Source organism: Ceratotherium simum, chromosome 14 (genome assembly GCF_057802395.1).
Source record: "Ceratotherium simum simum isolate JZ-2026a chromosome 14, ASM5780239v1, whole genome shotgun sequence".
NCBI lineage: Eukaryota > Metazoa > Chordata > Mammalia > Perissodactyla > Rhinocerotidae > Ceratotherium > Ceratotherium simum.
The window spans coordinates 22,918,711-22,946,459 of NC_141913.1; the positions used below are offsets into that span (position 1 = coordinate 22,918,711).

General features: G+C 37.6%; 1 protein-coding gene across 4 annotated transcripts; it reads left to right on the top strand.

Annotated features, from left to right (window-relative positions):
- Nucleotides 1–2,791: 2,791 nt before the first annotated feature.
- Nucleotides 2,792–27,749, top strand: RNF138 (ring finger protein 138). 4 transcript variants are annotated; one of them, XM_014781315.2, is made up of 8 exons: nt 2,797–3,049; nt 3,559–3,749; nt 8,284–8,449; nt 9,905–10,020; nt 20,525–20,581; nt 21,893–22,001; nt 23,767–23,874; nt 25,505–27,749. In XM_014781315.2, the coding sequence occupies exons 2-8, from the start codon at nt 3,640–3,642 to the stop codon at nt 25,571–25,573; spliced, it is 735 nt and encodes a 244-aa protein (XP_014636801.1). In that variant the 5' UTR covers nt 2,797–3,049; nt 3,559–3,639; the 3' UTR covers nt 25,574–27,749. The 4 variants fall into 4 exon arrangements, with proteins under 4 accessions (XP_087295236.1, XP_087295238.1, XP_087295237.1 ...); XM_087439110.1 differs by lacking the exon at nt 20,525–20,581 and having other exon boundaries at nt 2,792–3,049; XM_087439111.1 differs by lacking the exon at nt 23,767–23,874 and having other exon boundaries at nt 2,794–3,049.

Consider the following 27,749-nt stretch of genomic DNA (forward strand, 5'->3'; position numbering starts at 1 on the left):
AAAGAGACAGAGTAGGGGAAGGGTATATTAGATAGGTTGAGGGGAGTGCTGAGGGCTGGGGAGCTGAAAGCACATTTCCCTATAAGCTGTGCAGAACCAACCGGGGGGTCAGCACTTCATGCAAATTCAGTGACACGGAATGTTTAGAAGGAATGTCTGCCTCTCAGAGTGAGAGAGAGGAGGACTCCAAGGGATGCCATGGACAGTAGCTGTATTGAGCATCAAGGAACTAGAAGATGATTGTGGCAGAGATTCAGAGGGTTCAGAAGGTGTTAGGCTGAAACAACCAGAGCACATTGAAGGACTTTGACCCGGCTGAGAAAGGCCAGAGTAGCCTTCACGTACCAGGAATACCCAGGATTCATTGCACCTCACTGAGTAGCCAAAATTAGCCTTGCTGCAGGCAAGTCTAGCAAGAATTCAGAGACCTTGAAGGTCCCAGGACCAAGATTCCCCATCAGTGTCTCAAGTTCATGTCAGCTACCCTTTGTCCTCCCTCCTATTCTCCCAGATGTCATTTTGAGGGGAGCAGAGAGAGATGGAGTATTAAGAGATTGAGTGTTTTAACTGAAGCTTCAGGGAACTGTTTAAATTATTGCAATGCACTAAGTTTATCAAATTGGTCTAACGTTTAGGGTTCTCCTTCTACTGCCCGAAGGCTATTTTATTTACACAGCTGAATGTATTTTAAGTAAATCTGTGACACTGCCATAAAAATATCAAGTAGTTTTTCATATGAAATGCTGCCAAGACAGAAGATTGTGTCTTTTGGCAATTATGGTTTATTTTTCTAAGCTTAACTCTTAGAGGGTAACTATATTTTCCTTCTACCCACATTTTTGATGGATTTCCACATATTGCTAACTATATGCTTACATATTCAAACATGTTTGAATTCGGGCATGAGTAAGACTGCCATTACAGAACAGAATGAAGCAAATAAAATTTTTTTTTTTTTTTTAAAGATTTTATTTATTTAATTTTTTCCCCCCAAAGCCCCAGTAGATAGTTGTATGTCATAGCTGCACATCCTTCTAGTTGCTGTATGTGGGACTCGGCCTCAGGATGGACGGAGAAGTGGTGCCTCGATGTGCACCCGGGATCCGAACCCAGGCCACCAGCATTGCAGCGCGCGCACTTAACCACCAAGCCACAGGGCCGGCCCAAAGCAAATAAAATTAAAGTCACAAAATTAATGTTCTGGTTAAGGATTCCCAATGAGCAAAAGGCAACACTCTACTAAGTAGAAAATACACGTCCTAAAGTGGTCAAAATGAGTGACATATCATTGGAAATATGTTATCAAAAAGGTGAAATTTGGAATCCAAGAATCATTTTATAAGTGAATTTGAAAAGCACCTGGACTACTGCTACTAGGTGCCCCTCCCATCAAATGCTCTTCCTCCTTCCAGGAAATCTGAAGCTAAAATTAGCTTTCCTCCTCTGCTTTCACTGTTCTTGCTAGGGAGGAAAGGGGACAAAAATACAAAATGTTGTAGTTTGATAGAAGAAAACTGCTGTTCATTGGACAAATAATTCAGTCAGTATTATTCTAGGAATTGTCTTTTTTTTTTGGTGAGGAAGATTGGCCCTGAGCTAACATCTATGCAATCTTCCTCTACTTTGTATGTGGGTTGTGGCCACAGCATGGCCTTATGCGTGGTGTAGGTCTGCACCTGGGATCCCGGCAGTGGACCTCGGCCACTGAAGCAGAGCACAACAAAGTTAATCACGACGCAAAAGGCTGGTCCTGGAATTGTCATTTTAAGATGCACATTAACGCCCATTCCCTCCATAAAGTTTTTTCTAAGTCCAGACAAATCCACTCCTTCCACTTCCCATCCTTTTTATAATCATCGCTAATGAAAAATTTAATACTTTGGCAAATATAATTTTTTGTCCTTTCATTTTGATAGACATCCTAGAGTGCAAACTAGTTGAGAGCAAAGTTCAGGACATCTGCATAGCATCTAACATAGTGCCAAGGACAATGTAGACAATGACAGAATTGAATTAACTAGTCCCTTCAATGGCTTCTATTTATGATTCATTTAGACCATAGTGGAGAGCTTTAACAGAGCAGGGTAATGAAACTTTTTTTCTCTTCTGAAGCTAATTGAGTATGCTTTATGATGTTCCAGATTTTCCTTAGCTCCTTTCATGTGGTTGTGGCTCCATCCTACAGATTTATCAATTTTACAGATATATCTGGGAATTAAGAGCCTACTAAATAAAAATAGAAACGTTTAAATTAGTCAATAACTTAACGTTGGTGAAATGCTTAGATCCATGCTTCTACCTCATTTTTCTTCAAAGCGATCAAAAAACAAAGGAGTTGGTGGAAGACTGCATCTGCGACTGAAACCCGTCAGTCACACTGTTAAGGGCGAAAGGTGACACCCTCTCAAGGGAGCTTATTTTTAATTTTTCCTCCTCAAAGGATTAAAATCCCATAACGGATATTACTTGCTTCATAACACATCTTGACATGATCAAAACATTCTGACAAGGGGAAAAAGTAAGGAACAAATCTTTAACGTTACGGAATGTTTTTTTTTTTTTTTGAGGAATAATTCCTGAAAAACCCAATATATTGGATAGGGGCGGTAAGAAACAGGGTCCCTAACGCAGAGAGGTTGGTGGTACAGGTGGGCATCCACCTGTTTACGTCACAAGCCGCTGAAGGCTCCACGCGCCGGTTGCTATGGAGGCCGCCCTCCCCGCCCCGCCCTCTCCCCACTCCCCGGCCCCGCGCTCACAGCCCTCCAGTGTTCGGTGACCTGCCGGGCGGGCTGCAGGCAGCTGGCAGCGCAATGCCAGGGGACAGCTGCTGGAGGGGACGGTGGGATCCTGGTGCACCGTGAGCCTCGGGCCCGGCCCCGCTTCGGGCCGATGAGCAAAGCGCGGTCCGCCGGCCACTGCCCTCCCGGCCTCGGATGCGAAGGGAGCAGCAGCCGGACAGGAAGCCCGAGGACGGCGCAGGGCCACCACTCTACCAACACGCGCTAGGGAAGCATCTCCATCAGCTGCGCCGCTCCGGGGCTCCTCAGTGAGCGTCTACACAAGCCGAGTGGAGGGGCGCGGCGGGGGCGGCGTGGGGAGAGGCAGGGAGCCGCGGGAAAGGGTGGGCTGCGGCGGGGAGCAAGACAGCGGGGAGGACTGGGAGCTCTGCGGGAGGGTGGGAAAAGGGAGGCCCGAGGCGAAGAAGGCCGCTGGGGGCGGAGCCAAGTCCGGGCGCCAGGTAAGCGTGTGGCCTCAGGCGGGAGGCCGCAGTCTGCGGGCACCCTTTCTGGGCGAGAGAGGAGGCTCTCCGCGTGCTCCGAGCCGGAGCAGAAGCGAAAGTGAAGGCAATCGCTCGTTTCCTGGAGCGCTGCCTGCGCCCGCCTTCCCGTCCGGCCCCTGCGGGAAGAGCGCCCAGAAGGGCCGACTCTCCCGGGGCGGTGCGTGCGGCCGTAGCGTCTCGCGTTCGGCCCCGCCCCTTCCCCGCCAGGGTGCCGCCCCCTTCCTGGCGCGAGCTGCTTCCTGACGCGATTCTCTTCCCCCTCCGGGTTCGCGCAGGGAGTCGGCCCCGGGCCGCTACCGCCACCTCGGCCCCTGCCGCCGCCGGCGTCGCCATCGCCTTGATCCTCCACCCCCGCCATGGCAGAGGAGCTCTCCGCGGCCACGTCCTACACCGAAGATGATTTCTACTGCCCCGTCTGTCAGGAGGTGCTCAAAACGCCCGTGCGGACCGCGGCCTGTCAGCACGTGTGAGTAGACGCCCCCTCCCCCCTCGGAACCGGGTGGTCATTCAGGCCCCGCGTCCGCCCGTGGACCCTCCTCGGCTGCGGCCTGGCGGGAGCCGAGCCTGTCGCGGCGCCGCGCGGCGCGGAGGGCCCGTTCCCGGCCCGTCAGAGCCCCGGCGCCCTCCTCCCAGCTCGGGGCCCGCTTCCTGCGCCCGGCCCCTCAGCCCGGCTCTTGGTCCCCGGGTGTCCCTCGCTTTCGCCACCTGGGGCAGTGGCCAGGCCGGTCCCCGTGGGATCTTCACGCCCCAGAGGCCCCTCTCCTCCAGGCCCGAGAGGAGTTGCATGGAACGTGGAGCCTTTTTGTTTCCTAGCAACCTGGGTGAGAGCTGGGGTGTCGAGTGTCAGAACCGGCCGAAGGTGCCCGCGCGGGCCCGCTCCGTGACCTGCCCTGCTTTCAAGTGTTCCCTTTTCTTCCTTTCAGAACCTTGGTTCGTCCTTTCCAGGTCCAGGAGCTCTTCTCTAGCTTACCTTTCAGCCCAGCTGCACAGACCACCCTTGAAAGTGTTTTGCTTCTTTTAAAATTGGGTTCATATCAGAATGATCTAGAAGGGATTTGCTACTCTCATATGTTAGAGCTGACAGGATTTCCGGGTATTGAAGTGATAGTTGCCCTTTGTTTTACTCTTCTGCTTATTACTTGGTTACTACAAGGGTGGAGATAAGAAAGGAAAACTGCTGTGAAGAATGAACTGAAATCAAGGAAGTAACCCTGGGGTGACAGGAGCACAAAGGGATTAGGTGAGGTGGCATGGGGCTGTTTGATTTGGTGTATTTATAAAAGGAACTTCGATAATTGTATAGACTGCTAGTGTCAGTGGAGGTTAGAAGGAGCCCTTCATGTAAAGGTATATAGCACTTCTGGGAACCTGGCTGCTGATCACAGTCCCTGGGGAACTTTATAAGTAAACATATCAATTCCCCGGCTCCATTCCAAACTTACAAAAGAATTTCTGTCAGGTGAGGCCTGGAAATCTTTATTTGAAAAAATACACTTGGGGTTGAAAGTTCTGTGTGCTTGCAAATCGCTGAAAAGAATCGAACAAGTTCCTAATTACTGTATTTCTTTCTCCTTCAACTTTTTTTTTTTTTTTTGAGAGTTAGGTTCTATAATTTTGTAAAGAATGGGTTGAACTTTGGGTTCTCAATCCGAAATTTCATTACAGTTGTTTCTTGATCCCCACTCCTCTCACTTGATTCTCAATCTTCACTGCACTGTCCATGTTATTCCTGTTTTGCGGTGGTTGTGTGAGCCAAGGGTACGTGACTTTTCATGATTGAAATTATGCCCGTTATGTTTTTGCTGTTTATGGGAGATGAATGACAGTCTGAAATTCTTTTATTATTTGGTGCAACAAATGCAGATTGTTAGAGAAACATTTTGAGATGTCTGAGGCACAGTGTATACTTTTTGGCCTTAAATCTGTTGGTATTCGTTATCATAACTTGATGCTTTTCCTCTGCTTGTGCTGGCAGTGGGTGGAAGAAAGGGAGGGAAAGAGGGCGAAGTGAGAGGAAGTGAGTCTTTTCTGGACAGAATCATTTCAATTACCCTTTGGGTTATTGACCTCATAGAATTGGTAATTGAGCAGTTTGCTCTAGTGCACTTCCCTTGTGGGACATTTTAAATCAGGCTGTAATTTGGCTTGACCTCAAGGCTATGGAAAAGAGAGTGGAGATGATTGTAAAGGATCTTTTTCTTTTTTTGTCCTCCCCAAAGCCCCAGTAGATAGTTGTATGTCATAGTTGCACATCCCTCTAGTTGCTGTATGTGGGACGCCTCCTCACCATGGCCAGACAAGCGGTGTGTCGGTGCACACCCGGGATCCGAACCCTGGGCTGCCAGGAGCGGAGCGCGTGCACTTAACCGCTACGCCACAGGGCTGGCCCGTAAAGGATCTTTTTCAAATCAGCTCGTTGGGCTTGGATGTGACCAGACTAGATGTGGAAATGAAACAAAGTAGATTTTGTTGATAAGAGGAATAGGAACTGACTGCTCTATCAGTCTCCTCCATCCTCTCCTTTATCACCCTCTCCTCTTGTCACACACACAATTGCTCTAAGGTTCTGGCTGAAGAATGAATTCAAGAAGGCAGAGGGGAAAAAGTTTTATTTGGAAGGGGTGGTAATGGTGGAACAGGGTCTTGATTGACCTGAAGGAATTTGGTGGGGAAATAGAATTGTATTTTAAATAATCCAGTTTACAACGTCCTTTGCTCTTTTTTCACAACAGACAAACCTGTGCCTTTAAACAAATTTATATTTAGTTACAAAATCAGTTTTTGATTCACAGGTAGTGAGAGATGAGGTGATAAAGGCTTTGGGTCACTGTGGGTCTGTTAGAATATGAAAAGTTTTCATTGCCATTTCAATGATAGCAAAGGATTTACCCATTGACTATTCTAGTTAGAGGAGCAAGTCCATATTCATTAGAATAACTTCGCAAAGTAAAAATTCCCGTTTAATCCCCGTTCATTCCTTCAAACAGCAATTGTTAAATGCTTTCTGTATGTCAGGTACAGAGATTACAAAGTGCTCTTTGCCTGGAGACTGTTAATAGTCTAATGGAGAAGACCCATACATGAATATGATTGATGTGAAAGAGATTTAGGAGGAAAAGTTTATGTGAGCATTGAGAGCATGTATCTAAGTCAGCCTATGAGTATAGACGAGATTTCCTGGATGAAGTAATACTTTAGGTCAGATTTGGTATTCAGGCTTTTGGGGAATACCCTGATTAGGTTTACGGCATATGCAGAGGCAGGGAGGGGTTACGGTGGATGACTGTATCCAGACTACAAAGTTTGGCTGGAGCCAAAGGATGAGTGTAGTGGAGATGCGGCTTAGAGATATTGGTAGGAACTTACTATGTAAGCCAGTTTGAACTTTTTCCCGAAAGCCATGGAGACCTATTCAGTAATTTTTGGCAAGGGAGCACCATGGTCACATTTCAGTTTTAGAAAGTTTACTTTAGTAGCAGGGTCTAGCTTAGTAGTGATGAGACTAGTGAAGAGGTCCTTCATTGCTGTGTCAGAGAGAGAAATTATTAGAACCTAAACCAAAGTAATGATAGTGGAAATGGAGAGAAGAGATTCCTGACATTTTAAGATCGTGTAAGATTTGATAATTGTATGTCCAATAGCTAAGTGTCAGACTTTTGGGACCCCCCTCTGTTTAAAGATTTTGATAAGTATTGACAAATTGCTATCAGACACGTAGAACACTTGTTTCCTTATATCTCCTTTAACACTGGTTATTATTATTATTTTTAAAACTAAGTTTTAGTTTGACAACTGAAAAATGGTATCTTGGTCTTATTTACTTTGTATTTTTTTGACTCCTGCGTTATGATTAATATTTTTAATGTTTTAATTTATGGTCTTAATTGGTAATCACTTTTAATGCTACTTTAGTGATATTTTAGCTACTATTTATCAAACACTTTCCTGACTGTCAGAAATACTATGACAGGCATTTTATTGCATTACCTATTTTAATCCTCTGAACAACCCTATCAAGTGTAGATACTTTTATTTATTATTTATGGGTGAGGAAACTGTAGAGAAAAAAGAGACTTGTTTGATGCTACAAAGTTAGGAAACTCAGATTCTGTGGTCTGTTATTACACTTTTACCTCTCAACTTTTGTTAGTATAGATGAGGAAGATTGGTATATTTGCATTTATAAGGCATTGGGTTAAATGTGTACTTACTCTAGATCCCAGATATAGATGGCTATGATTTATCTGGTTTTTCTAAAAGCAAAATGATCACGTTTGGTATTTACTTGGATTAGGGGAGAAAAAATAAAGATTTTAGTGAGTTTGATTCCAATTAGAGTGTTGCTTATAGATGTTTAGAGCTGGAAGTGTTCTTGATATTTCTCAAATTATGTTCCATTGCACACTGTGGTGGGAAATTTTCATATTTCCTGACCATATAAGTTTGGGCAAAGTTTCCTTAGCAGAGAAATTTTATTAACGTTGTTTGTCCTAGAATTTCCCAAATCAATTTGTGCACTGTTCTGTAGTAGACCAATCATATCTTTTGAAACAATATCTTGAAGTATATCAGTTTGAGACAAAAGCTGATGTGGTCTATTCTCTCATTTTATAAGGGGAGGAAATGGAGATCCAGTATGGTTAAGAGTGTTGCCTAAGATCACACAGCTACTAAATGACACAGGATAAAATCCAGTCGTTCCTTTGTACCATACTTCCTCTAGTAATGTTATATAATATTAATATTTATTTTTCATATATATATTAAAAAGTCATAAAGCATACTTGAGTGTAGTTTCTTTTATATTCTCATCTAGTCCAGTTATTAGTCTTACACTCTGAGAAATACATAAAAAGTTTTTAAAATTCTAATTTTAAAATTATGAATAGCCTAACTCATTTAGTATGTATACATATCCATAACTGCTTGTTTGTGTTTAATCATAGAAATGAAAAGAGTACTTTTTTGTGTAGTTAACATGTCACAAATGTTTGGTTTAGTTTCTGTAGAAAATGTTTCCTGACTGCAATGAGAGAAAGCGGAATACATTGTCCCCTCTGTCGTGGAAGTGTGACTAGAAGAGAGAGAGCATGTCCTGAACGGGCCTTAGACCTTGAAAATATCATGAGGAAGTTTTCTGGTAGCTGCAGATGCTGTGCAAAACAGGTAGAGTAAATGTGACATAGCTCTTCTTTGAAAGTCAGGTTTCTATTCTGAAATTCCTGTCTGATTTTTCTTGGAGGGTGCTATTTTGAAGAGAAGGAAGTTATTTAGGTTGGGAATTGTGTAGAAAAGGCCAAAAAAGCTGTGGTTCTAGATCTTACTAGATGATAAATTTATTGAGAACAGACTGAAAGATACAATCTCTGAATTTGCCATAATTTTTAGCATGGTATTTTTCTCAAAGTAATCTCTCATTGATTACCTACTTAATGAACTAAATGAGCAAACTGGCATTAACTCATTTAAACTCCGTTCTTGTGCAAATTGAACCCTTAAATAGTTTTTCTGATGATAACATCATTATTGCAGTTTTGCACATAGAAATGGACCAAATGGATTTGCAGTCAAGCAGCTCTCTAGTTGCCCACTTGATGTATTTGTGTTTATCTAAGAAATCAGAAACTATTTGGCAGAAGACTTTGCCTAATTTTTTTTTTTTTGGTGAGGAAGATCAGCCCTGAGCTAACATCCATGCCAATCCTCCTCTTTTTGCTGAGGAAGACTGGCCCTGGGCTAAGATCCGTGCCCATCTTCCTCCACTTTATGTGGGATGCTGCCACAGCATGGCCTGACAAGCAGTGCGTCCGTGCACGCCCAGGATCCGGACCGAGGCCGCCAGCAGCGGAGAGCGCGCACTTAACCGCTACGCCACGGGGCCAGCCCTGATTTTGCTTAATTTTTAAGGAACAGTTGGGAGAATCAGTTATTGGCAAATAACTGGCATTAACTCTCCAATACGGATTTTATTCTGTCATTTGGAGAGGGAGTGAAATAGTGAGGGGTGTTTAGGCTTTGAGTATATCTATGTGTTTATGGATTTATTGCAGCCACTTTTTCAAATAGCTAATAAAGTTAGTGAGCAAAACCAGTTGCTATTTCATGCATTCACACAAGTCAGATCTGCTTTTCTATCTCTGTGAGGGAGGTACTAACTGACAGGGCAATGAAGTGAAGCTGGAAAATACACCTGAGAGATTCTGGCTCTGCTCTTCAGTGAGAAACTGAAAAATGTTCCAAGTGTTAACCTGGATCTTATTTTTAAGTGCTTTCTAACTCTGCCAAGGTTGTAGTAGTTAAAGAAATGCCCAATACCATGAGGCAACCTCTTAGTACTTTTAATTTTATTGTTTGTTGATTAGTAGTAGTATTGTTTCAAGTGTGAAATTATTTGTTAATATTTTTTGCAGTGGGTTTACATCTACATCTAATGGATAGAAACTTACTACTTATTTTCAGCTCCTACTTAAGAATTAAATCATTTACTTTAAAAAAAACACGCTTCTTTAAATGGAATAGTTATCTGTTTTTATCGGTTTTTCCTCTTGTTGACAATGTCTCAATCTTATGAGTTCTATTTTAAATTAAAAGTCACATTACATTTTAATTAATAATTTACAGATTAAATTCTATCGTATGAGACATCATTACAAATCTTGTAAGAAGTATCAAGATGAATATGGTGTTTCTTCTATCATTCCAAACTTTCAGATCTCTCAGGATTCAGTAGGGAACAGGTAAGCAATATTTATTCTCAAAAAGAGAATTTTTATAGTTGAAATGGAAATTGTTTTGGGAACTATATAATAAGATTTTTTTGTTTTTTGTTTGTGTGTGTGTTTTAAAGTAAATTGCTAAGTATCAAAACTATATCGTTTGTCTTCAGAAGTTTCTTTGACTCATGTAAGATTGCTTCTGGGAGATCAACTTCATGATATACTTAAGCTATGCTATTTAAAAAATCATTCTAGGGGCCGGTCCGGTGGAGCAAGCCGTTAAGTGCGCGCGCTCTGCTGCGGAGGCCCAGGGTTCGCCGGTTCGGATCCCGGGCTCGCACCGACGCACTGCTTGTCAGGCCATGCTGTGGCCGGCCTCCCACATAAAGTGGAGGAAGATGGGCATGGATGTTAGCCCAGGGCCGGTCTTCCTCAGCAAAAAGAGGAGGATTGGCAGATGTTAGCTCAGGGCCGATCTTCCTCACAAAAAAAAAAAACAACATTCCAAGAAAATCTACATTTCTTTGAATAAAAAATAGACTTGAGAGTTGAAGACTATTTTGCAATTGAAATTATTTGAAAGCTAGAGAAAATCCCTTTCAGTAATGTGTTTGCAAACTAAAATCTTTTTTTGCTATTTAAGAAATAGAGCTGTTTGAAATTTTTATTCTGATAATAAAATGTCATATAAAAGTGAGACTTGTCATGTAAAAGTGAGACTTAATATACCTTATTATATTCTTAGTTCTATTTTAGTCTCAATTTTTTTAAAACTAGGTTTTGGTTTGATTTGTTTATTGTCTCAGATTTATGTATATTAAACATTGTTATGAAATGTATTTTACACAGAAGAATGGCCAACATGCACATGTGTGGTTTAAAAAATAGTAATGGGGCCAACCCGGTGGCATAGCAGTTTAGTTCATGCGTTCTGCTTCGGCAGCCCGGGGTTTGCCAGTTCGGATCCTGGGTGCAGACCTACTCACCGCTCATCAAGCCATGCTGAGGCGATGTCCCACATAGAGGAGCTACAACTCTACAGCTATGATATACAACTATATACTGGGGCTTTGTGGAGCAAAAAGAAAAAAAAAAGAAAAAGAGGAAGATAGGCAACAGATGTTAGTGCAGGGCCAATCTTCCAAAAAAAACAAAAGTGATAAAGAAAATACCCATTTACCCACTAACCTAGGTCAAAAAATAGGACACTTTTCTGGACCGTAGAATCTCCTTGTCACCCTGTGCCTGTTTGAACCCCATACTCCTAGAGGTAACCATTATCCTCTTTTTTGGGTTGTTCATTCTCTTGCCTTTCATTATAATATTATCACCCATGATGTATCTCTAAACAATGAAGTGTTTAATTTTTAAAAACTCTATAGCAAGCACACACATAGCTGTGTAAGGAAAGGCGGTATTGGCAGTATTATAAAAAGGCTCCCAGGAGACAGTATGTTAAGCAGCGTCTCTAAGATTTTATTGTAGTAGCATTTCATCTCACATGTTACTAATTTTCAGTAATTTAATCCATCTTAAGCACTCATACTGCAGTCAAGCTTCTCTACTCCTAAATTGAAACTGTTCTAGTAAAGGTCTTGAGTAATTTTCTGATTGTCTAGTCTGCAAAATTCTTTTAGGTTCTCTTTTTACTTAATATCATTGGATGAAATGAGTCACTCCTATTTTGTGATTTTTAAAATCCTTGTAAATTTTTTCATCTCTTATGCTTTCTTTATTATTGTACTTCTGCTGTATTGAAATTACTCCAATTTGTTATTAACCCAATAGATTATTCTCAAGTGCAAGGATGGTGTTTGTCTTGTTCGACATCGTATCTCCAGCTCTTAGCAAAATTCCTAGTATATATGGTTTGTGCAATCACTGCATGTTAAATGACCGAATTTTCTTCTCAGGAGACAGGCTTTCTTCCTTCTTACTCACTCAGATCCAGTTGGTCGTAGGTACCATTGATTCCTAATAGCAGTGTTCCTCATCTGTGCTTTTCTTTTATCCCTGTTGTCACTTCCATAGCTCAAGCCCTCATCATCTCTCACTTGAACTATTGCAATAGTCTTTTAGTTGGTGGTCCTCTTCTAATCTGTACTATATGCTGTTGCCAACGTGATATTTCCGAAGTGCGCTTCTGATCTCTTTCTCCCTGTCCTTGTACCTTCCTCTTTGTACCTTGTCAATCACTTAGCATGGCCCCATAGCAGTGTTTCTCATCCTGGGTTCCATGGAGTCTGTAAGGGTTCTGTGAACTACCTAAACTGCCAAATTTTTTTGTGTATGTGCGTTTTTCTGGAGGGAGAATGTCAAGATTCTCAAGGGGTTCCATGATCTAAAATCTAACAACTGGCTTATAAGACAAAATTTTTTACTCTAAAGCCCCCCTTTCTCACCTGGCACTTGCCTTTCCTTTCAGCCTTTCTCTCTCTTGGCTACTCATCACTGCATCATATGCCTTTGCCATGTTGAATTATTTGCACTATATCCTTGCCATCCTTGAGAAGCAATAAAATTTAGTGATTAAAAATGAAAGCTTGGAGCCAGGCTTCCTGGGTCCCAGGCTCTGTCACATACTAATTGCATGACTTTGGCAAGAAACTATACTTCAATTTTATCTGTTTAAAGAAAAGGGATGGTGATGATACTGTTAGTACCTCATTGGGTTGGGAGTCAATAAATACGTTAATACAGGTGAAGCATATTGAATAGTACCTTGCTTGGTAAATGTTAGTTTTTAATTGTCATCGTCATCATCAGCAATCACCCCATCAACTCCAAACTTTTACCAGCAGCACTCCCTTCCCCTGCCACTCCAACCCACCCTTTGCCAGCTAGTGGGCTTTTTCTTCCCTTTGAAGATTTAGACGAACTATTATCTACTCTGTGAAATCTTTCCTGACCTCTGGAATTTCTTTCTCTGGTAGAACTGTTCCTTTGTGTTCTGACTAGACCCTCTAACTCTAGACCCTCTAGTTTATAATATTTGTTTGTTTACTTGTGTGTCTTTTTTTAATCTAGAATAGGCTTCTTAGTCTTATTTTTTATATCCTAAGCAAAATTCTAATTGTAATGGAAAAATTGTGTTTGTATATGAATTTTTAGTAGGGAAATTGGTGAAAGACGAAAAAGAAGGTTTTTTTAAATTAAAAAATGGTAGGAAATACAACATATGAAGCCGGGGTATAGTCAGGGTCTTGGGAGGAAACAGATAGTATGCTCAACTTAGGTAGTTTGAGGAGAATTTAGTAAAGGGAGTATTTTCAAAGGGCAGGGTATTGGGTACACTATGTGAGCAGGGTATAGGAAATCACAATGAATAGATATGTACTCTGGGTCTGTGGAAAGCAGGGGAGGGGAGGAGGTAGATACCAGAACTTGGAGAAAGAAAGCTGTGTGGAGAGGGTAGTTGGAGAGAGATGCAACCAGTCTAGGCAGTTTTGCTGGGAAGGAGGAGTCTGGGAAATAAGTATCCTAACCTTCCTCTTATTTCTCCCTCCAAATCTCCCGCTGGGCTGAACCCACCTGGGAAGCAGAGAAGGGAATCTGTTGATGCAGGTTAGTCTCTCAGTGCACAAAGCATGGTGAAAAATGGAGAAGAGATCTGGAGGGGCAAAAAATACCCAGCACATAAGGATTTCAGTTGTCACCAAATATGTTATAATGTCCTATACACTTATGTTTCACAGCTTCCAAGTAGCTAGTACAAAGCAGAAAACATGCATTATGTTATTAACAGCGTCTGTGATATTATAAACAAAATAATGAGAAACAGCTGTTCCTGATACTAAAAGAAATGATACTGAAGTGATTTTGCCTATAGGTCCTCAGAAGAAGAAACTATACAGTAAACATCCTCTTTCCTGTGGTAAATACAAAACAAGTTACACAGGGCTGTTCTTTCAAGACCTTCAGTATAGGCTATCATAATGCCTTATTGCAGTTAATGCTTTTCTTCCAGGGGCTTTTCTCTGATATTCTGGCTTAATCTAGATGTGCTGGTAGAATGGACAGGATCTATACATTCAGGCGGTTCTCCATGAAGGTTATTTCTAGCAGCTAAGCATGTTCTTTTTTTTTAAACAGAATTTAATGTAAACAATTAACTAGGTATATCTATCCATCCGTCTATATGTCTTATCTTTTAATGCATTTCAAAGTAAATTGCAGCTAGCAGCTAAGTTTTTGATAAGCATTTCAGTTTGGAGAATTTAAGGGTCTACTCTTTGTCAAATAACTGGAAAACAGATATATTTAATATTGCTGATTAAGAGCAGGTCCATATAGTTAATAGTCAGCTGAGCAGGGTTTGGTGGCATCTTATGAAAGTTCGTTATTTTAATGAAGACCTCTCTGTAGCAAAGTCAAGGGACTACCTAAGAGTAGAGCCTGTGTTTCCTTAGAATACAGTTCATAGTATTCCCTAAGTACAAATGGGTGATTTAAACTCTGAACTCTACAGCTATGGAATTCTTAAAGTGGTATTTGCATGCACCTATCTCAGTAGTGAAAAAAAAAATTCAAAATAAATCTATAGATTATTTTATTAATTCAACATACCTTTATTGTACCTTCTGAACTGCTGGGCAGACTCTACATGTTATTGAATATACAGGGATGGGTAAAACAGATAAAATCCCCTTTGCCATATATGTAAACAGTATAACTTCCAATTGAGTCATCCAAAATAAACTAGCACTAGTTTTAGTCACATCAATCAGGGTAGAACTATTTACCATAGACCAATAAATGTTGGAGGATGTTTAACAAAATTATTGCATTGGTATGTTGTAGTTTCTCATAATAATTATATAGCAGTGCTAGTTGTTTTACTAAGGCCATTTCTAGTTCATAACAATAAAATTCTGCTTTTAACATGTGAGACTGTATCTTTGTTTTCTTTAGCCACCAAAAGTGAGGAGGAGGAAAGAAAGAGGATGTTTGTAATCATTAAGATACTAGAACACATTTCTATTTTGTCTTCCTTGGAAATTATTTGGTCTGTTTGCAGGCTTTTCCTACTAATCTTGACTCTTTGTAAACATTAATAACTGGATATCAGGAGGCTCGTACAGTTTAGTCCAAATACAGCTCTTCACAAAGACTGACAGAATGGAAGTTGCAGGCAGTCTTATATTGTTCCTAACAGATTTCTCTCGAAGGTGTTGAACATTTTAAGTGGCTAAATAACTATTTATTAAGGAATCTGGTACAAATATTAGGTAAAATGTCCTTTTCCTTATTTATAGGTATTCTATATATTCTGGATAATAGTCCTTTATTATATGCATTGCAAATATATATATATTTTTTACTCAGAATTAAAGAAAATTTTTTTGCTGTTTTGTAAAAAACATAAACATAGAACTTAAGATTTTTCTTCATATTTTAAAAAGACTGAAAATGAGATACTCTAGTATTTTGAAAACTTTGCTTTAGGGAATATCACAATTTAATTTAGCATAAAATGGCACAGTCATACATAGTGTTATTTCTTTTTTTTTTTTTTAATTCCAGTAAGGATACTGAACATGAGATAACTACCCTCTTAACAGATTTTTAAGTGTACAATATAGTATTGTTATCTGTAGGCACAATGTTGTACAGCACATCTCTAGAACGTGTCTTGCATAACTGAAATTTTATACATGTTGATTAACAACTCCCCGTTTTCCCCTTCCCCTTGCCCCTGGCAACCACCATTCTATTCTTTGCTTCTATGAGTTTGACTATTTTAGATACCTCATATAAGTGGAATCATGCAGTATTTGTCCTGTGACTGGTTTATTTAACTTAGCAAAAGTCCTCAAGGTTCATTCATGTTGTCACATTTGCAGGATTTCATTTTCTTTTAGGGCTGAATAATATTCCATTGTATGTATATACCACGTTTTCTTTATCCCTTCATATCTTTATTTCTTTTTCCATTCACAAGATTGTTTCCATATCTTGACTATTGTGAATAGCACTGCAGTGAACATCGGAGTGCTAATATTTCTTCAAGATCCTGATTTCATTTGTTTTGGATAAATCCCAGAAGTGGGATTGGTGGATCATATGGTAGTTCTATTTTTATTTTTTCAAGGAACCTCCCTACTGTTTTCTGTAGCGGCTGCACCATTTTGCATTCCCACCAACAGTGTACAAGGGTTCCAGTTTCTCCACATCCTCACCAACCTTGTCTTTTGTTCTTTTGATGATAGCTATCATAATAGGTGTGAGGTGATTCTCATTGTGGTTTTGATTTGCATTTCCCTGATGATTAATGATGTTGAGCATGTTTTCATATACCTGTTGACCATTTGTATGTCATTTCTGGAGAAATGTCTGTTCAAGTTTTTAGCCCATTTTTTAATTGGGTTATTTTTGTTTCTTTGCTATTGAGTTGTAGGAGTTCCTTATATATTTTTTGAGATTAATCCTTTATCAGATACGTGGTTTACAGATACTTTCTATTCCTGTGTTGCCTTTTCCCTCTGTTGATTGTGTCCTTTGCTGTGAAGAAGCTTTTTAGTTTGATGTAGTCCCACTTGTCTATTTTTGCTTTTGTTACCTGATTGCAAATATCTTTTCTCAGACTTTGGCTAGTCTTGTTATGGTGTCTTTTGACATATAAAAGTATTATGTATTATATTTTTATATGTATGTATATATGTGTAATATTTATTTTCTTTATGGTTTTTGCTTTTTTGTGTCATACTTGAGAAAGCCTTTCCCACATCAAGGTTATTAAAGATATTTTCTTCTTTAACATCTTAAAGCTGTGCTTTTGACATTTATTTTGGATGTATAATTGAGGTAGGAAAATTTTTCTCCATGTGATTAACCGTTTGTCCCAGTATCGTTCATTGAGTTCATTCTTTCCCCACTGATTTATAATGCTACTTCGGCCCTACACATCTCTGTATTCTGTTCTGTTGGTCTGTTTGTTTATTCCTCTAGTCTCATCTCTCTTAATTACCATGCGTTTAACAATAAGTCTTACTATCAGGTAGGGAAAGTTTCTTCCCTTGTTTTACTTACAGAATTTTCTCTGTATTGGCTCTTTGCTATTCGATGTGAATTTTAGGATCAGAGTTTTGAGTTTCCCAAAAATCCCTGTAGAGATTTTGATCAGAAGCATTATAGAGGTTGAATTTATTGAAATCATAGGTTAATTTGGAGAAAATAGGCGTTATATACTAATTTTTCCCACCTAGAAATATGGCCTATCTCTCCCATTTTAAAAAAATGAGCTAAAAGAAGTCCGTTTAGAGTACGTGTAAGTATATTTTATTATATCTTTTCCTAGTAAAACTTTGTCATTTTTGTTGCTATACAAATGGATCTTTTTTCCTGTTGCATAACGTAAGTGATTATTACCAGTGTGTAGGAATATTACAGATTTTTATATTAATCTTGTATTTAGCAACTTTGCTGATTTATTAGTTCTAATACTTCTAAATAATTTACCTGTAGATTCTTTTAGATTTATTATGTAGAAAATTATTTTGTTTTTCAATACAATTTTGTCTCTCATTGCTTCATATCGTCCTTGATTTATTGTATTAACTAGGATCTCTATCCAATATTAAATAGCAGTCACCTTTTTCTTGTTCTTGATTTTAGTGGGAATGCGTGTAAAATTTTACTATTATGCATGATGTTTATTAGAGTTTTTTAACATAGATATTCTTTATCTGTTCCATGATACTATCACTCTGAATTTAAGATTTCCCCAGTAAATGTTTCTCCTCAAATCAGAATCTTTTGTGGAATTAAAAATATACATACGTCTGGTTCCATTCCTAGATATTCTGATATCTCAAGTGTGGGCGTTTGTATTTTTAAAAGCATTGTGGGTGATTAGAGGTTTTTTGTTTTTGTTTTCATTATGGAGGTTGAATTTTATTGAATGGTTTTTCTGCATCTGATGAAATGATCATATTTTTTTTCTTTTAATTGATAATATGATGTCAATAATGGATTTTCTGTTGTTGAACGCATTCATACATTTCTGGAGCAAATGAGTAGGCTACCAGTAGTAGCCCAGGCATGATACAGGATGAAAGGAAGTACAAGAATGATGATAATGACAGTAATAATGGAAAATAGAGAATTGTAATGGGAGATGGAAGGGAGAAAGCATTTTAAAAGGGAATTAACTTTGATATTAAAAAATTTTAAATCTGAAGTTTTGTGATTGCATACCCTATCAGTGAAAAAAATTGAGCACGTACTCCCAGTACTTAAAAACCATGCATATATTTTACGGTAGTGATGCTTTATGTACCTTATAAAACATGTAAAATTTAAGTGAGATAAAGATGAAATAGTTACTTTAAAAATTAATTTTGCTGGGGCTGGCCTGGTGGCGCAAGTGGTTAAGTGCGCATGCTCTGCTTCGGTGGCCCGGGCGCGCACCGATGCACTGCTTGTCAAGCCATCTGTGACGGCATCCCATATAAAGTAGAGGAAGATGGGCACGGATGTTAGCTCAGGGCCAATCTTCCTCAGCAAAAAGAGGAGGATTGGCAACAGATGTTAGCTCAGGGCTGATCTTCCTCACAAAAAAATAAAAAAAGTTTTGCTTTATTTGGTGGTATAAAATATTTTTATTCTTTAAGTTTTATTAATACTTTTACTGAAAACATTATTGTTGACAATGCTTTCTTAAATTTTTTAAAATCTTAGTTGAACACTGTGATTCAGTGATTCAAAGATTTGGATCTAAGTTTGCTTTACTTTGATACTTGGTTTTGCTGACTGTCATGGCTGAAAAAGATACCGACCATACAAAAAAATGTAGATCCAAATGGCAGAAGTATGTCATAGGTTGAAATTACCAAAATTTTCAATCCCATTCACTAAATATCGAAAGGGCTTTTGTTGAAATTTTTATGTTCCCTAATGATGTTATAGTTGTTCTTATTAAACCATTCAGAAGTTGTTATAATATTTTTAAAGCGCATGTTCAAAACCCAATGATTATGTTTATTTGGAAGATTTTAAAACTGATTAGAAAAACCTGTTATTAAGTTTAAATGTATAGACAGGAGATTTTTAAGAATAGGTGACACACACTGTTTTTCGTAACAAAATCCTAACATCCCTTTAATAAATGCACGCTCCATAGTTTGAGTTTATTTTAAAAAGCAGTTTTTAGTCTCCACATTGTTAAAATGCTACCTTTACCTGAAGAGACAGATTAATATCTGCTAGAAAGGTGCAAAATTGTGGTTTAATAGTCTCCTATTTGGGTATGGAAACAGGGAAGCTTGCTTTCTTGCTGGGCATAGAATACGTGTGGTGAGATAACACTGTTATCTTCACAGAAGGGAACTGTCATTGGAAGGATGTCTTTACCCCAAATACACCGTGTTGTATGTAGCTTTATTATGAAAAACCAAAAAAAGAAAATTCAAAAAAGAAAAGAACATCTGTTAGGTAGATGATTTAGTACTGCTTGTCTTTTTGTAAAAAAAAGAAGAACCCGTTTTCTAAGTTTAACAACTCTTTTAACTCTGGTACTGAGATATAAGAGCAAACTTCTGTGTGGTACAGTTTTTTTGCCCACTACCTATCGCATTTCTGTTTTAATGTTTCTACTATTAAAAGGCCTTGTTTTTATAAAATTGACCACACTGATGAAATTTTGTAATGTGTAAGTGACAATCCCCATGTAGAATGTCCACTCTTCCCTTAGGATTCCTCTGATATTGCATATGACATATGACTCTGCTGGCATGGGATCTGAGTAAGGATGTCAGGTTGTTCTATATATTAAATGTTGGAAAGCCTACTTCCTTTTTGGAAAAAACATAATAAACATTCAAATATTTTCGTAAACCTACTCTGCTTTGGAGGCCACAACCTTAAACCATATCCTAGGTACAGGTCAAAAAGTTGACTAATTCTTGATTCTCCCCCAGCATTCAAAAACTTAGTAGTCTAGGTAGAGGTAGAGGAGTCTCTTAATTTGAAAGTCTAAAGGACCTGGGGAAATATTGTCATGCTATGGATTTAAGATAATTCTGCAAAATTCTATATTGTCTACTTTTGTAACTGCATAAATTAATTTTTGTGTGTGAGGAAGATCAGCCCTGAGCTAACATCCATGCCAATCCTCCTCTTTTTGCTGAGGAAGACTGGCCCTGAGCTAACATCTGTGCCAATCTTCTTCCACTTTATGTGAAATGCCGCCACAGCATGGCCGGACAAGGGGTGTGTCTGTGCACACCCGGGATCCGAGCCCGGGCCACCAGCAGCGGAGCGCATGCACTTAACTGCTACACCACGGGGCCAGCCCCCTGCATAAATTAATTTTAAAGGATGTGAATAAGGATCTGATAAGCAGTCTTCTTATCAGAATTTATTTGAAAAGTAATTAATACCATAATTATTTCATAGTTCAGAACTATTTCAAGTTGAGACTTTTAAAATAAATTCAGACTAGTCTTCATTAGCAGTTCAAGTTAATGAATCTGTAATGTGCTTTGTTACTTGAGGTATTAACATTTTCCCCGCTATGCTTCTTAAGTAATAGGAGTGAAACATCCACATCTGATAACACCGAAACTTATCAAGACAATACAAGGTAAGCTTTTGAAAATTCTGCTACTTAAGTAGGTAATATCTATCACTTTATAATAATAGATTTTTTAATTAAATTTTTTATTCAGTAAATCATCAGACATAATGCTAGAAGTTAGCCGTTTAGAAACAAATGATGCACTTGCTGCTTTTATAGATCACATTAAATTAGAAGAGTTTAGGGGCCGGCCTCATGGCTTAGTGGTTAAGTGCGTGCCCTCCGCTGCTGGCGGCCCGGGTTCGGATCCCGGGCGTGCACCGACGCACCGCTTCTCCGGCCATGCTGAGGCTGCGTCCCACATACAGCAACTAGAAGGATGTGCAACTATGACATACAACTATCTACTGGGGCCTTGGGGGGAAAAATAAATAAAATTGTAAAAAAAAAAAAAAAAAAAAAGAAGAGTTTAGCTCTCCTCTTTCACTGTGGTCAGGTTTCTTCCATGCATAATGTAGGTAGAGTTGTCAATATTGAACTGTCCCTTGCTGAAATTCGGAGGTATTAAAACCCAGTGATGCGTGATCCTCAAAATGTTTTGAAATGTTGATCATTTTGATGATCAATGCTTTTGTTTTTTACTTTTCTTATGAATTCTGTATGTTAGATTCTTAGAGACTGGGCTAGAATAAAGATATGATATTGATGGAAGTCTTTTTAAAATTTTCAGTTCCTAGATATGGGGTTTCCAAACTGGGACACCATGGGATATTTAAAATTTTCAAGGAACGTACAGTGACATCTTTTTGGCCGCACACGAACAATTATATTAATAGATGGAACAGCCAGGGTTGCTTTTGTTTTTGTTTAGGCCTAGAGACACCATGAAAAAATTTACTGAGACACTAAGGGTTTGTAAACTGAGATCGTTTGAGAATATCTATTGAAGATCATTTATTGGTCTAGATTGTTTATTGAAAACATAGTTTTTTCAAAATGAGAGAATCTTGGAATAGACTAATAACTATAACTTTTAAAAAAAGAAACTATAGTAATTGGTTAAAAAGTAGGAGGGGCCAGCCCTGTGGCCTAGTGGTTAAGTTCCACACGCTCTGCTTTGGTGCCCCGGCTCGGTTCCTGGGCATGGACCTGTACCACTCAGTGGTAGCCATGTTGTGGTGGCAACCCACATACAAAATAGAGGAAGATTGGCACAGATGCTAGCTTGGGGAAAATCTTCCTCAAGCAAAAAGAGGAAGATTGGCAACAGATGTTAGCTCAGGGCAAATCTTCTGCAGCAAAAAAAAAAATTAGGAAAACATCATTTTTATGTTATGATTTCAAGTTCACTATATTTCATTTAAAATTGTTTTATAGTTCTGGGCATCCCACCTTTAAGTGTCCCTTGTGTCAAGAATCAAATTTTACCAGACAGCGTTTACTGGATCACTGTAACAGTAATCACCTATTTCAGATAGTTCCTGTGGTAAGTAGATATGTTTAAGACAGTCTTCAGCTTAAAGTATGCTGTTCCATTTATTTCACTTCATGTGTACAAGGGAAGGTAGTTGATTTAAGTTTCGATGGGGCATTATCAATAAGGTAGGTTTTTGTCAACAAAAGATTGATGACTATGAAGCAAAATGAGATATTTAAAATTCCAGTAACTCACTTCTAAAAAGGGAGATGCTTATTGTGAGCATAATATAGGAGAACAGACTGGAGATGAGTGAAGCAATGAAATGTGAACTGGGGACTCATTACCAAGGAGTGGCAGAATCTGACTCTATTGGGGTCTCGCAGTTTCTTGGTCTGTAGGATGCAAGCAGCTAGATCTGGTTAGGTGGATCTGCTGCAGGTGAAAACACCTGTAAGTAAGAATAAAGTTAGGTATTTTTAATTGTATCTTTGTAGAATCTAGTATATGAATGCATAAAGCAAGGAAAGAAAAGAGTCATACTTTCTTTTTGATGCATACATATCTTCTTGATGGCATTTTGAGTGTGTGTAAGAAAGTGGTGAGATCTTTTTTGATGCATGAAGGAGGTGGAGCAGAGTGCAGGATTCCAACATTGTGTTAATGGTCCTACAGCTCCTCATTTGGAACATGAGTTTCATAGGTAAGTGAGTTCACCTGTGGATAGAACAGAAGAAACTGGCTGGAAGAGAGACTTTCCTTTCAGCTGTACTTTTTTTTTTTTGGTGAGGAAGATCAGCCCCAAGCTAACATCCATGCCAATCCTCCTCTTTTTGCTGAGGAAGACTGGCCCTGAGCTAACACCCATGCCGATCTTCCTCCACTTTATGTGGGACACCGCCACAACATGGCCTGACAAGTGGAGCCATCGGTGCGCACCTGGGATCCGAACCCTGGTCGCCAACAGCGGGGTGCGTGCACTTAACCGCTACGCCATGGGGCTGAGCACTCAGCTGTACTTTTTGATACATAAATATTTTCTTTAGAAATAATAATAGAAGGAAAATGTTATAAATAAAATAAGGATTGTAGATATTTCTAAGCAGTTTTAGTGGATGTATTAGAAAAAATTGTGAAAGAATATGCCTCAGTAACTATTGAGTATGCCCTTAAACTTACTTTGTTCATTAGGAGAGGGTCAGTTACTGTTAGATAAACAGATATAGTGCCAAAGACATTTCTAGGAAAAATCTCATATTTAAGAGATTTCATTTGTTTTATTTTGTGTTAGCAGATTTTTGTTTCTGCATTATATTCATTATAGCACAAATTTTGGCTAGAGTCCGATTACAAGAGTTCCTTCTTATTTCATTTCAGTATGTCATCCATTCACTTTTTAAGATGTACTTCATTTAAAACCTTAAGGATACAATTTAAAGTTTACTTTCATTTTACTTACAAATGAAATTAAGCTAATAATAATTATATCACAGTTATTGTGTGGCTCAAATGAGGTTACTTACTGGTTAATGATAACTCATTACAATTGGTATTATTAAAGGCTGGATATAGTGTTTCTTTTGAAACAGTTGTAAAAGTGGAGATTTAAGTAATAGAATTAGAAGATTTCTCTTTTTATTGTGTTACGTTAGATTAGTGTAATTTATCTAAGCTAATGTGGTCGGGAAATGACCTAGTCATGGATATTGGCCCTTAGAAATGCTTTTCATGTAGATGTTTTTGGTAACATAAGCCTATTTTTTTAATACCTTCAATAATTATAACATTTGGTTGTTTTTGTTATTTTTTATTTAAAACATTCTGTTTCTCATAGACATGTCCTATTTGTGTGTCTCTTCCTTGGGGAGATCCTAGCCAGATTACTAGAAATTTCGTTAGTCATCTAAATCAAAGACATCAGTTTGATTATGGAGAATTTGTGGTAAGTGAATTCTTCAAGATTAAGAAAATACCATTTAAATATTCAGGTTAAATTAACTTTTTCAATCTAGACTTGAGTTTTGAGGCAAGCTGTTGTATCATACTGGGTGGTTATAGAGTAAATTCTGTTGTTTTTATAATAATATAGGTGACCTTTGGTTTGTGGAAGTGGTAAAAGTTGAATTTACTGTTCGCCTCCTGTACTAGAGAGATAATTAATAGAGGAAGAATAAATTCTCAGATTAACAAAATGATGATTTTGTATGAAAACTGTCTAGCTTTAAGGAAAAATTGTACCTGCTAAAGAAGTAAAATTGGTACAACAGATGAAGCAGGATGTATTTCTCATGTACTATAAGTTGCTTGTTAAACCCATTATAATAGATTTCTTATATCTACATGTGAGACACATTCTTTTTAAAAATGAGGGAGCTTAATTGTTAAGTGAAGCCGGGTTGATTAGTAGATTCTGGCCTTAGTTGACTGCTTTAACAGAGTGCATGAGGGAAGTTACATAATGTAAAAATGGATCCCCAAAGCAAAACATTGGGTTAATTTCTATTTCCCAAATGTGTCATGATAATTTTTTTTAAATTATATGACCTTTGTTTTATTAATTGTGAAATTGCATTTTATTCAACTTCAATGAATTAAATCCTTCTCTAATTCAAGATTAATCCTCACAAATGATGACTGATACTTGTTTTCCAGTTTAGGTAAGCGCAGGCTTGTGTACTTCTGACAATGGCATGAACAGAATTTACGTTTTTCTCTGCCCTTCAGTGTTGAAATTACATCATTCTTGATAAATTGTTTTTTTATTTTGTGGAATTTGCATTTTTCAGTCGTACTATTTTAAAATAATTAGAATGTATGTAAAAGTCAGGTGTACTCATAATTTTAGCATTTTTATGAAGTAACTAGATTATTCTTAAAATCTCATTGTTAGAAAGGTAACTGTCTGGAGAACTGTATTTGGAAAAATAAAAATATATTTTATGAACTACTTTTGATCTAATTGTCAGATTGTTTTACCTTGCCACAGAAGAATGTATAATTTTAATTTTTTGAGATTATCAAGTAGAAACCTATTTTAAAGCTAACTTATAGGACATAATGATAGCAAATAGAATTTTTTAAGTTAAGGAGTAGTAGTATAACTAAGATTGAACTATAGTTTTTAGCTTCATGTTATGATCAAGAAGCTGTCTTAATTAATGAATGCTTATTTTTTAAAAAACGAATTTACCTTCAGACATTTGACATTCTTTTTTAGAGATAATACAAAATATATCACTTATGAGGGTGGGTTCCCTTAACTATACTTTTAATTAATGACTTATCCTAAGGGACTATAACTCTCAAATTTCGTTCTCTGGTGATCCTCTCTGTTTTTAAATAATTACATAAGTGCATAAATACTTACATAATTAATAAGTTAAATAATTACAACTAAACTCAACTTTTTTACCAAGATGCAAGTATTTAAATCTTATATTTTAAAGGATAGTATATGTTGTAACAAACATAAACTGTTTCAAGTATGTGTATTGTGTATCAAGATGTGTAATGGGCAAATCATTGAGTAGTGGAATATGTTTTTCGTATTGACGTGTTAATGTTATTTTTAGAATCTTCAGCTAGATGAGGAAACCCAATATCAAACTGCTGTTGAAGAATCTTTTCAAGTAAACATCTGAAGGCCGTAGACATATCTGCATCTTTGTACCTGCAAGTGCCATCTTAAGGGGAAAACGACATGAAGTCATCATTTCAACAACTTGATGTGTATATTAATAAAAAGTAATTCAGTCTATTGTTTAGTTCTTTGATTGAAAAATAAAGGTGGGCCATCTAAAAACTTCATTCTCTTGATAAGTTAAAAAGTGAAAGTTAGGACATTATCCTTAAAAGTGTTAAAAGGATTGTATTTCATTAATGTATTGGTGAAAAGGGAATCCCTGTTGTACTTTATCTTTTTTATATTACATATTCTTGAATTTTTCCTTATGTTGCTTTTGAAATTTGATACAGTTCCTCCCATTGACGTTATTATACACAGCTAACACACAGTAGCAAATGCTGAAAGATGTGATTGATAGAAACCTAACAAATCTGAGCCAATTATCAGAATTGCAGAATGGAGACTTGAAGTGCTAAATGAAACAATCCAAAGGAAACTTTTAATACAGATTCTAGCTGAAGAATTCAACTATAAGAAAATTGTATTTATATAACGTTTAGTATTTTTGAAGACTAGTGAGGTTTCTTTAATAATTTTAACTCTTTAAAAAGTGAGTGCTCATTGTAAAGATATTTCCTTTTTGCTATTAGAAGGAAGTATCAAAAGAAAAGTTTATTTCTTTGGTGGACAGTGGTGATTTCAAATCTTGTTCGTTTGGCTGACTAATTTGTAAGCCTAAAGCATACTAAGCTGAGTTACAGCTCTTTGGCCTCAGAATTTTCAATAGCCGGTATTTCTGATTAGCTAGGATGAAACTTTTATTAGAAACTTTCAGTATATGTATATATACATACACTTTTGTATGTGTATATACACGGGCACATATGTTTGCACACAGTTTGTCAGGTTATATACAGAATTTCTGATATCTGATTTGATTAAAATTTTGTATATCACCAAATTTTTAGCAAGTTAACAGTTGAATACTAAGTGGTCTAGTTGGCTACTATTACACCTTAGAAATTGAGTTTACACACACTCACAATTACCTGTTTATATGGTGCTCATTTGTTATTCTCAAAGGTAATGGGTGACTATGAAGTAATGAGATGGCTTCCACCAGCACTCTGTTTCACTACTTTTTAGTCAAAACTGGATTTGTTTTTGGTATCCATTAATGAGAATCATAAAATAACTTGTACTGGAAGGCCCAAATCACAGAATAAAAGATGAAGAGTGGATTAGCTGACATTCTGTACTAATACATTGTTTATACTTTCTTTAAAAGAAATAACTGAAAGAAGAAAAGTTTCAGAAGTAGTTTGCTGCTAATATATACATATATTGTATAAAAAGGTATATTTTGGTTTTGTTAAAACCCTTGTTGACTTTTTTACAGTGAACATTTTTTTAACTTGATTTAATAAAAATGTTAATTTTGAAAGTGAAGTTTTGTATAAACCTTTTTCAGTCAAACAGTAATGACTTTATTTATGGGTAGTAATAATAATCACCAAAAAGCCATACATCTTAAAGATCATATGCCTTTGTTCTGTCATTCAAAAGAGTGATGTTTACTACATGCTTGAACATTTTCTCTGCAGTTACGTGAGTGTAATTGTAAGAATAGCTGTTAATGAACTCTTTTTAAAAAGAGACTTTTGACCATAGGTTTTTCCAGTTTAAAGCAATAACTTTAGTACTTTCTTTCAAAGTTTATTACTTCCAGTATGTCAAGTTAAACCATTCTGAGATTTGAGAACTTTAAAGGAAAATTGTAGTAGAGATCATCTTCATGAAATTGTGTTTTGAAGTTTTGTGGCTTAGTTAAATATCATTAATAATCTTGTGTGTCTTTCATATAAACTTTTTCATAAGGAAAATATTGACTATAGCTATTATCTGAGAACTGTTTGGAAATGTTTGCTTAAAATCTCTCCTCCTTTTGTCAGTGGATTAGGAATAGGGATAGGCTTTACAAACTTACAGTTTAAATTAATGAAAAAATTCTTATTTTTAATATGCTTATAACTGTCAAAGGAGGGAAACCGTATTGATACTCTGATACCTAAATCTCACAATACCACTTATAGGAAAGCTGTTTCCCTCAACAAATTAAAGTTTATGTTGTTAAACATAGTCCTATTAGAGATGTATTGCTTTATTTTTCAATTAAAAGTGGTTTTCTCCTA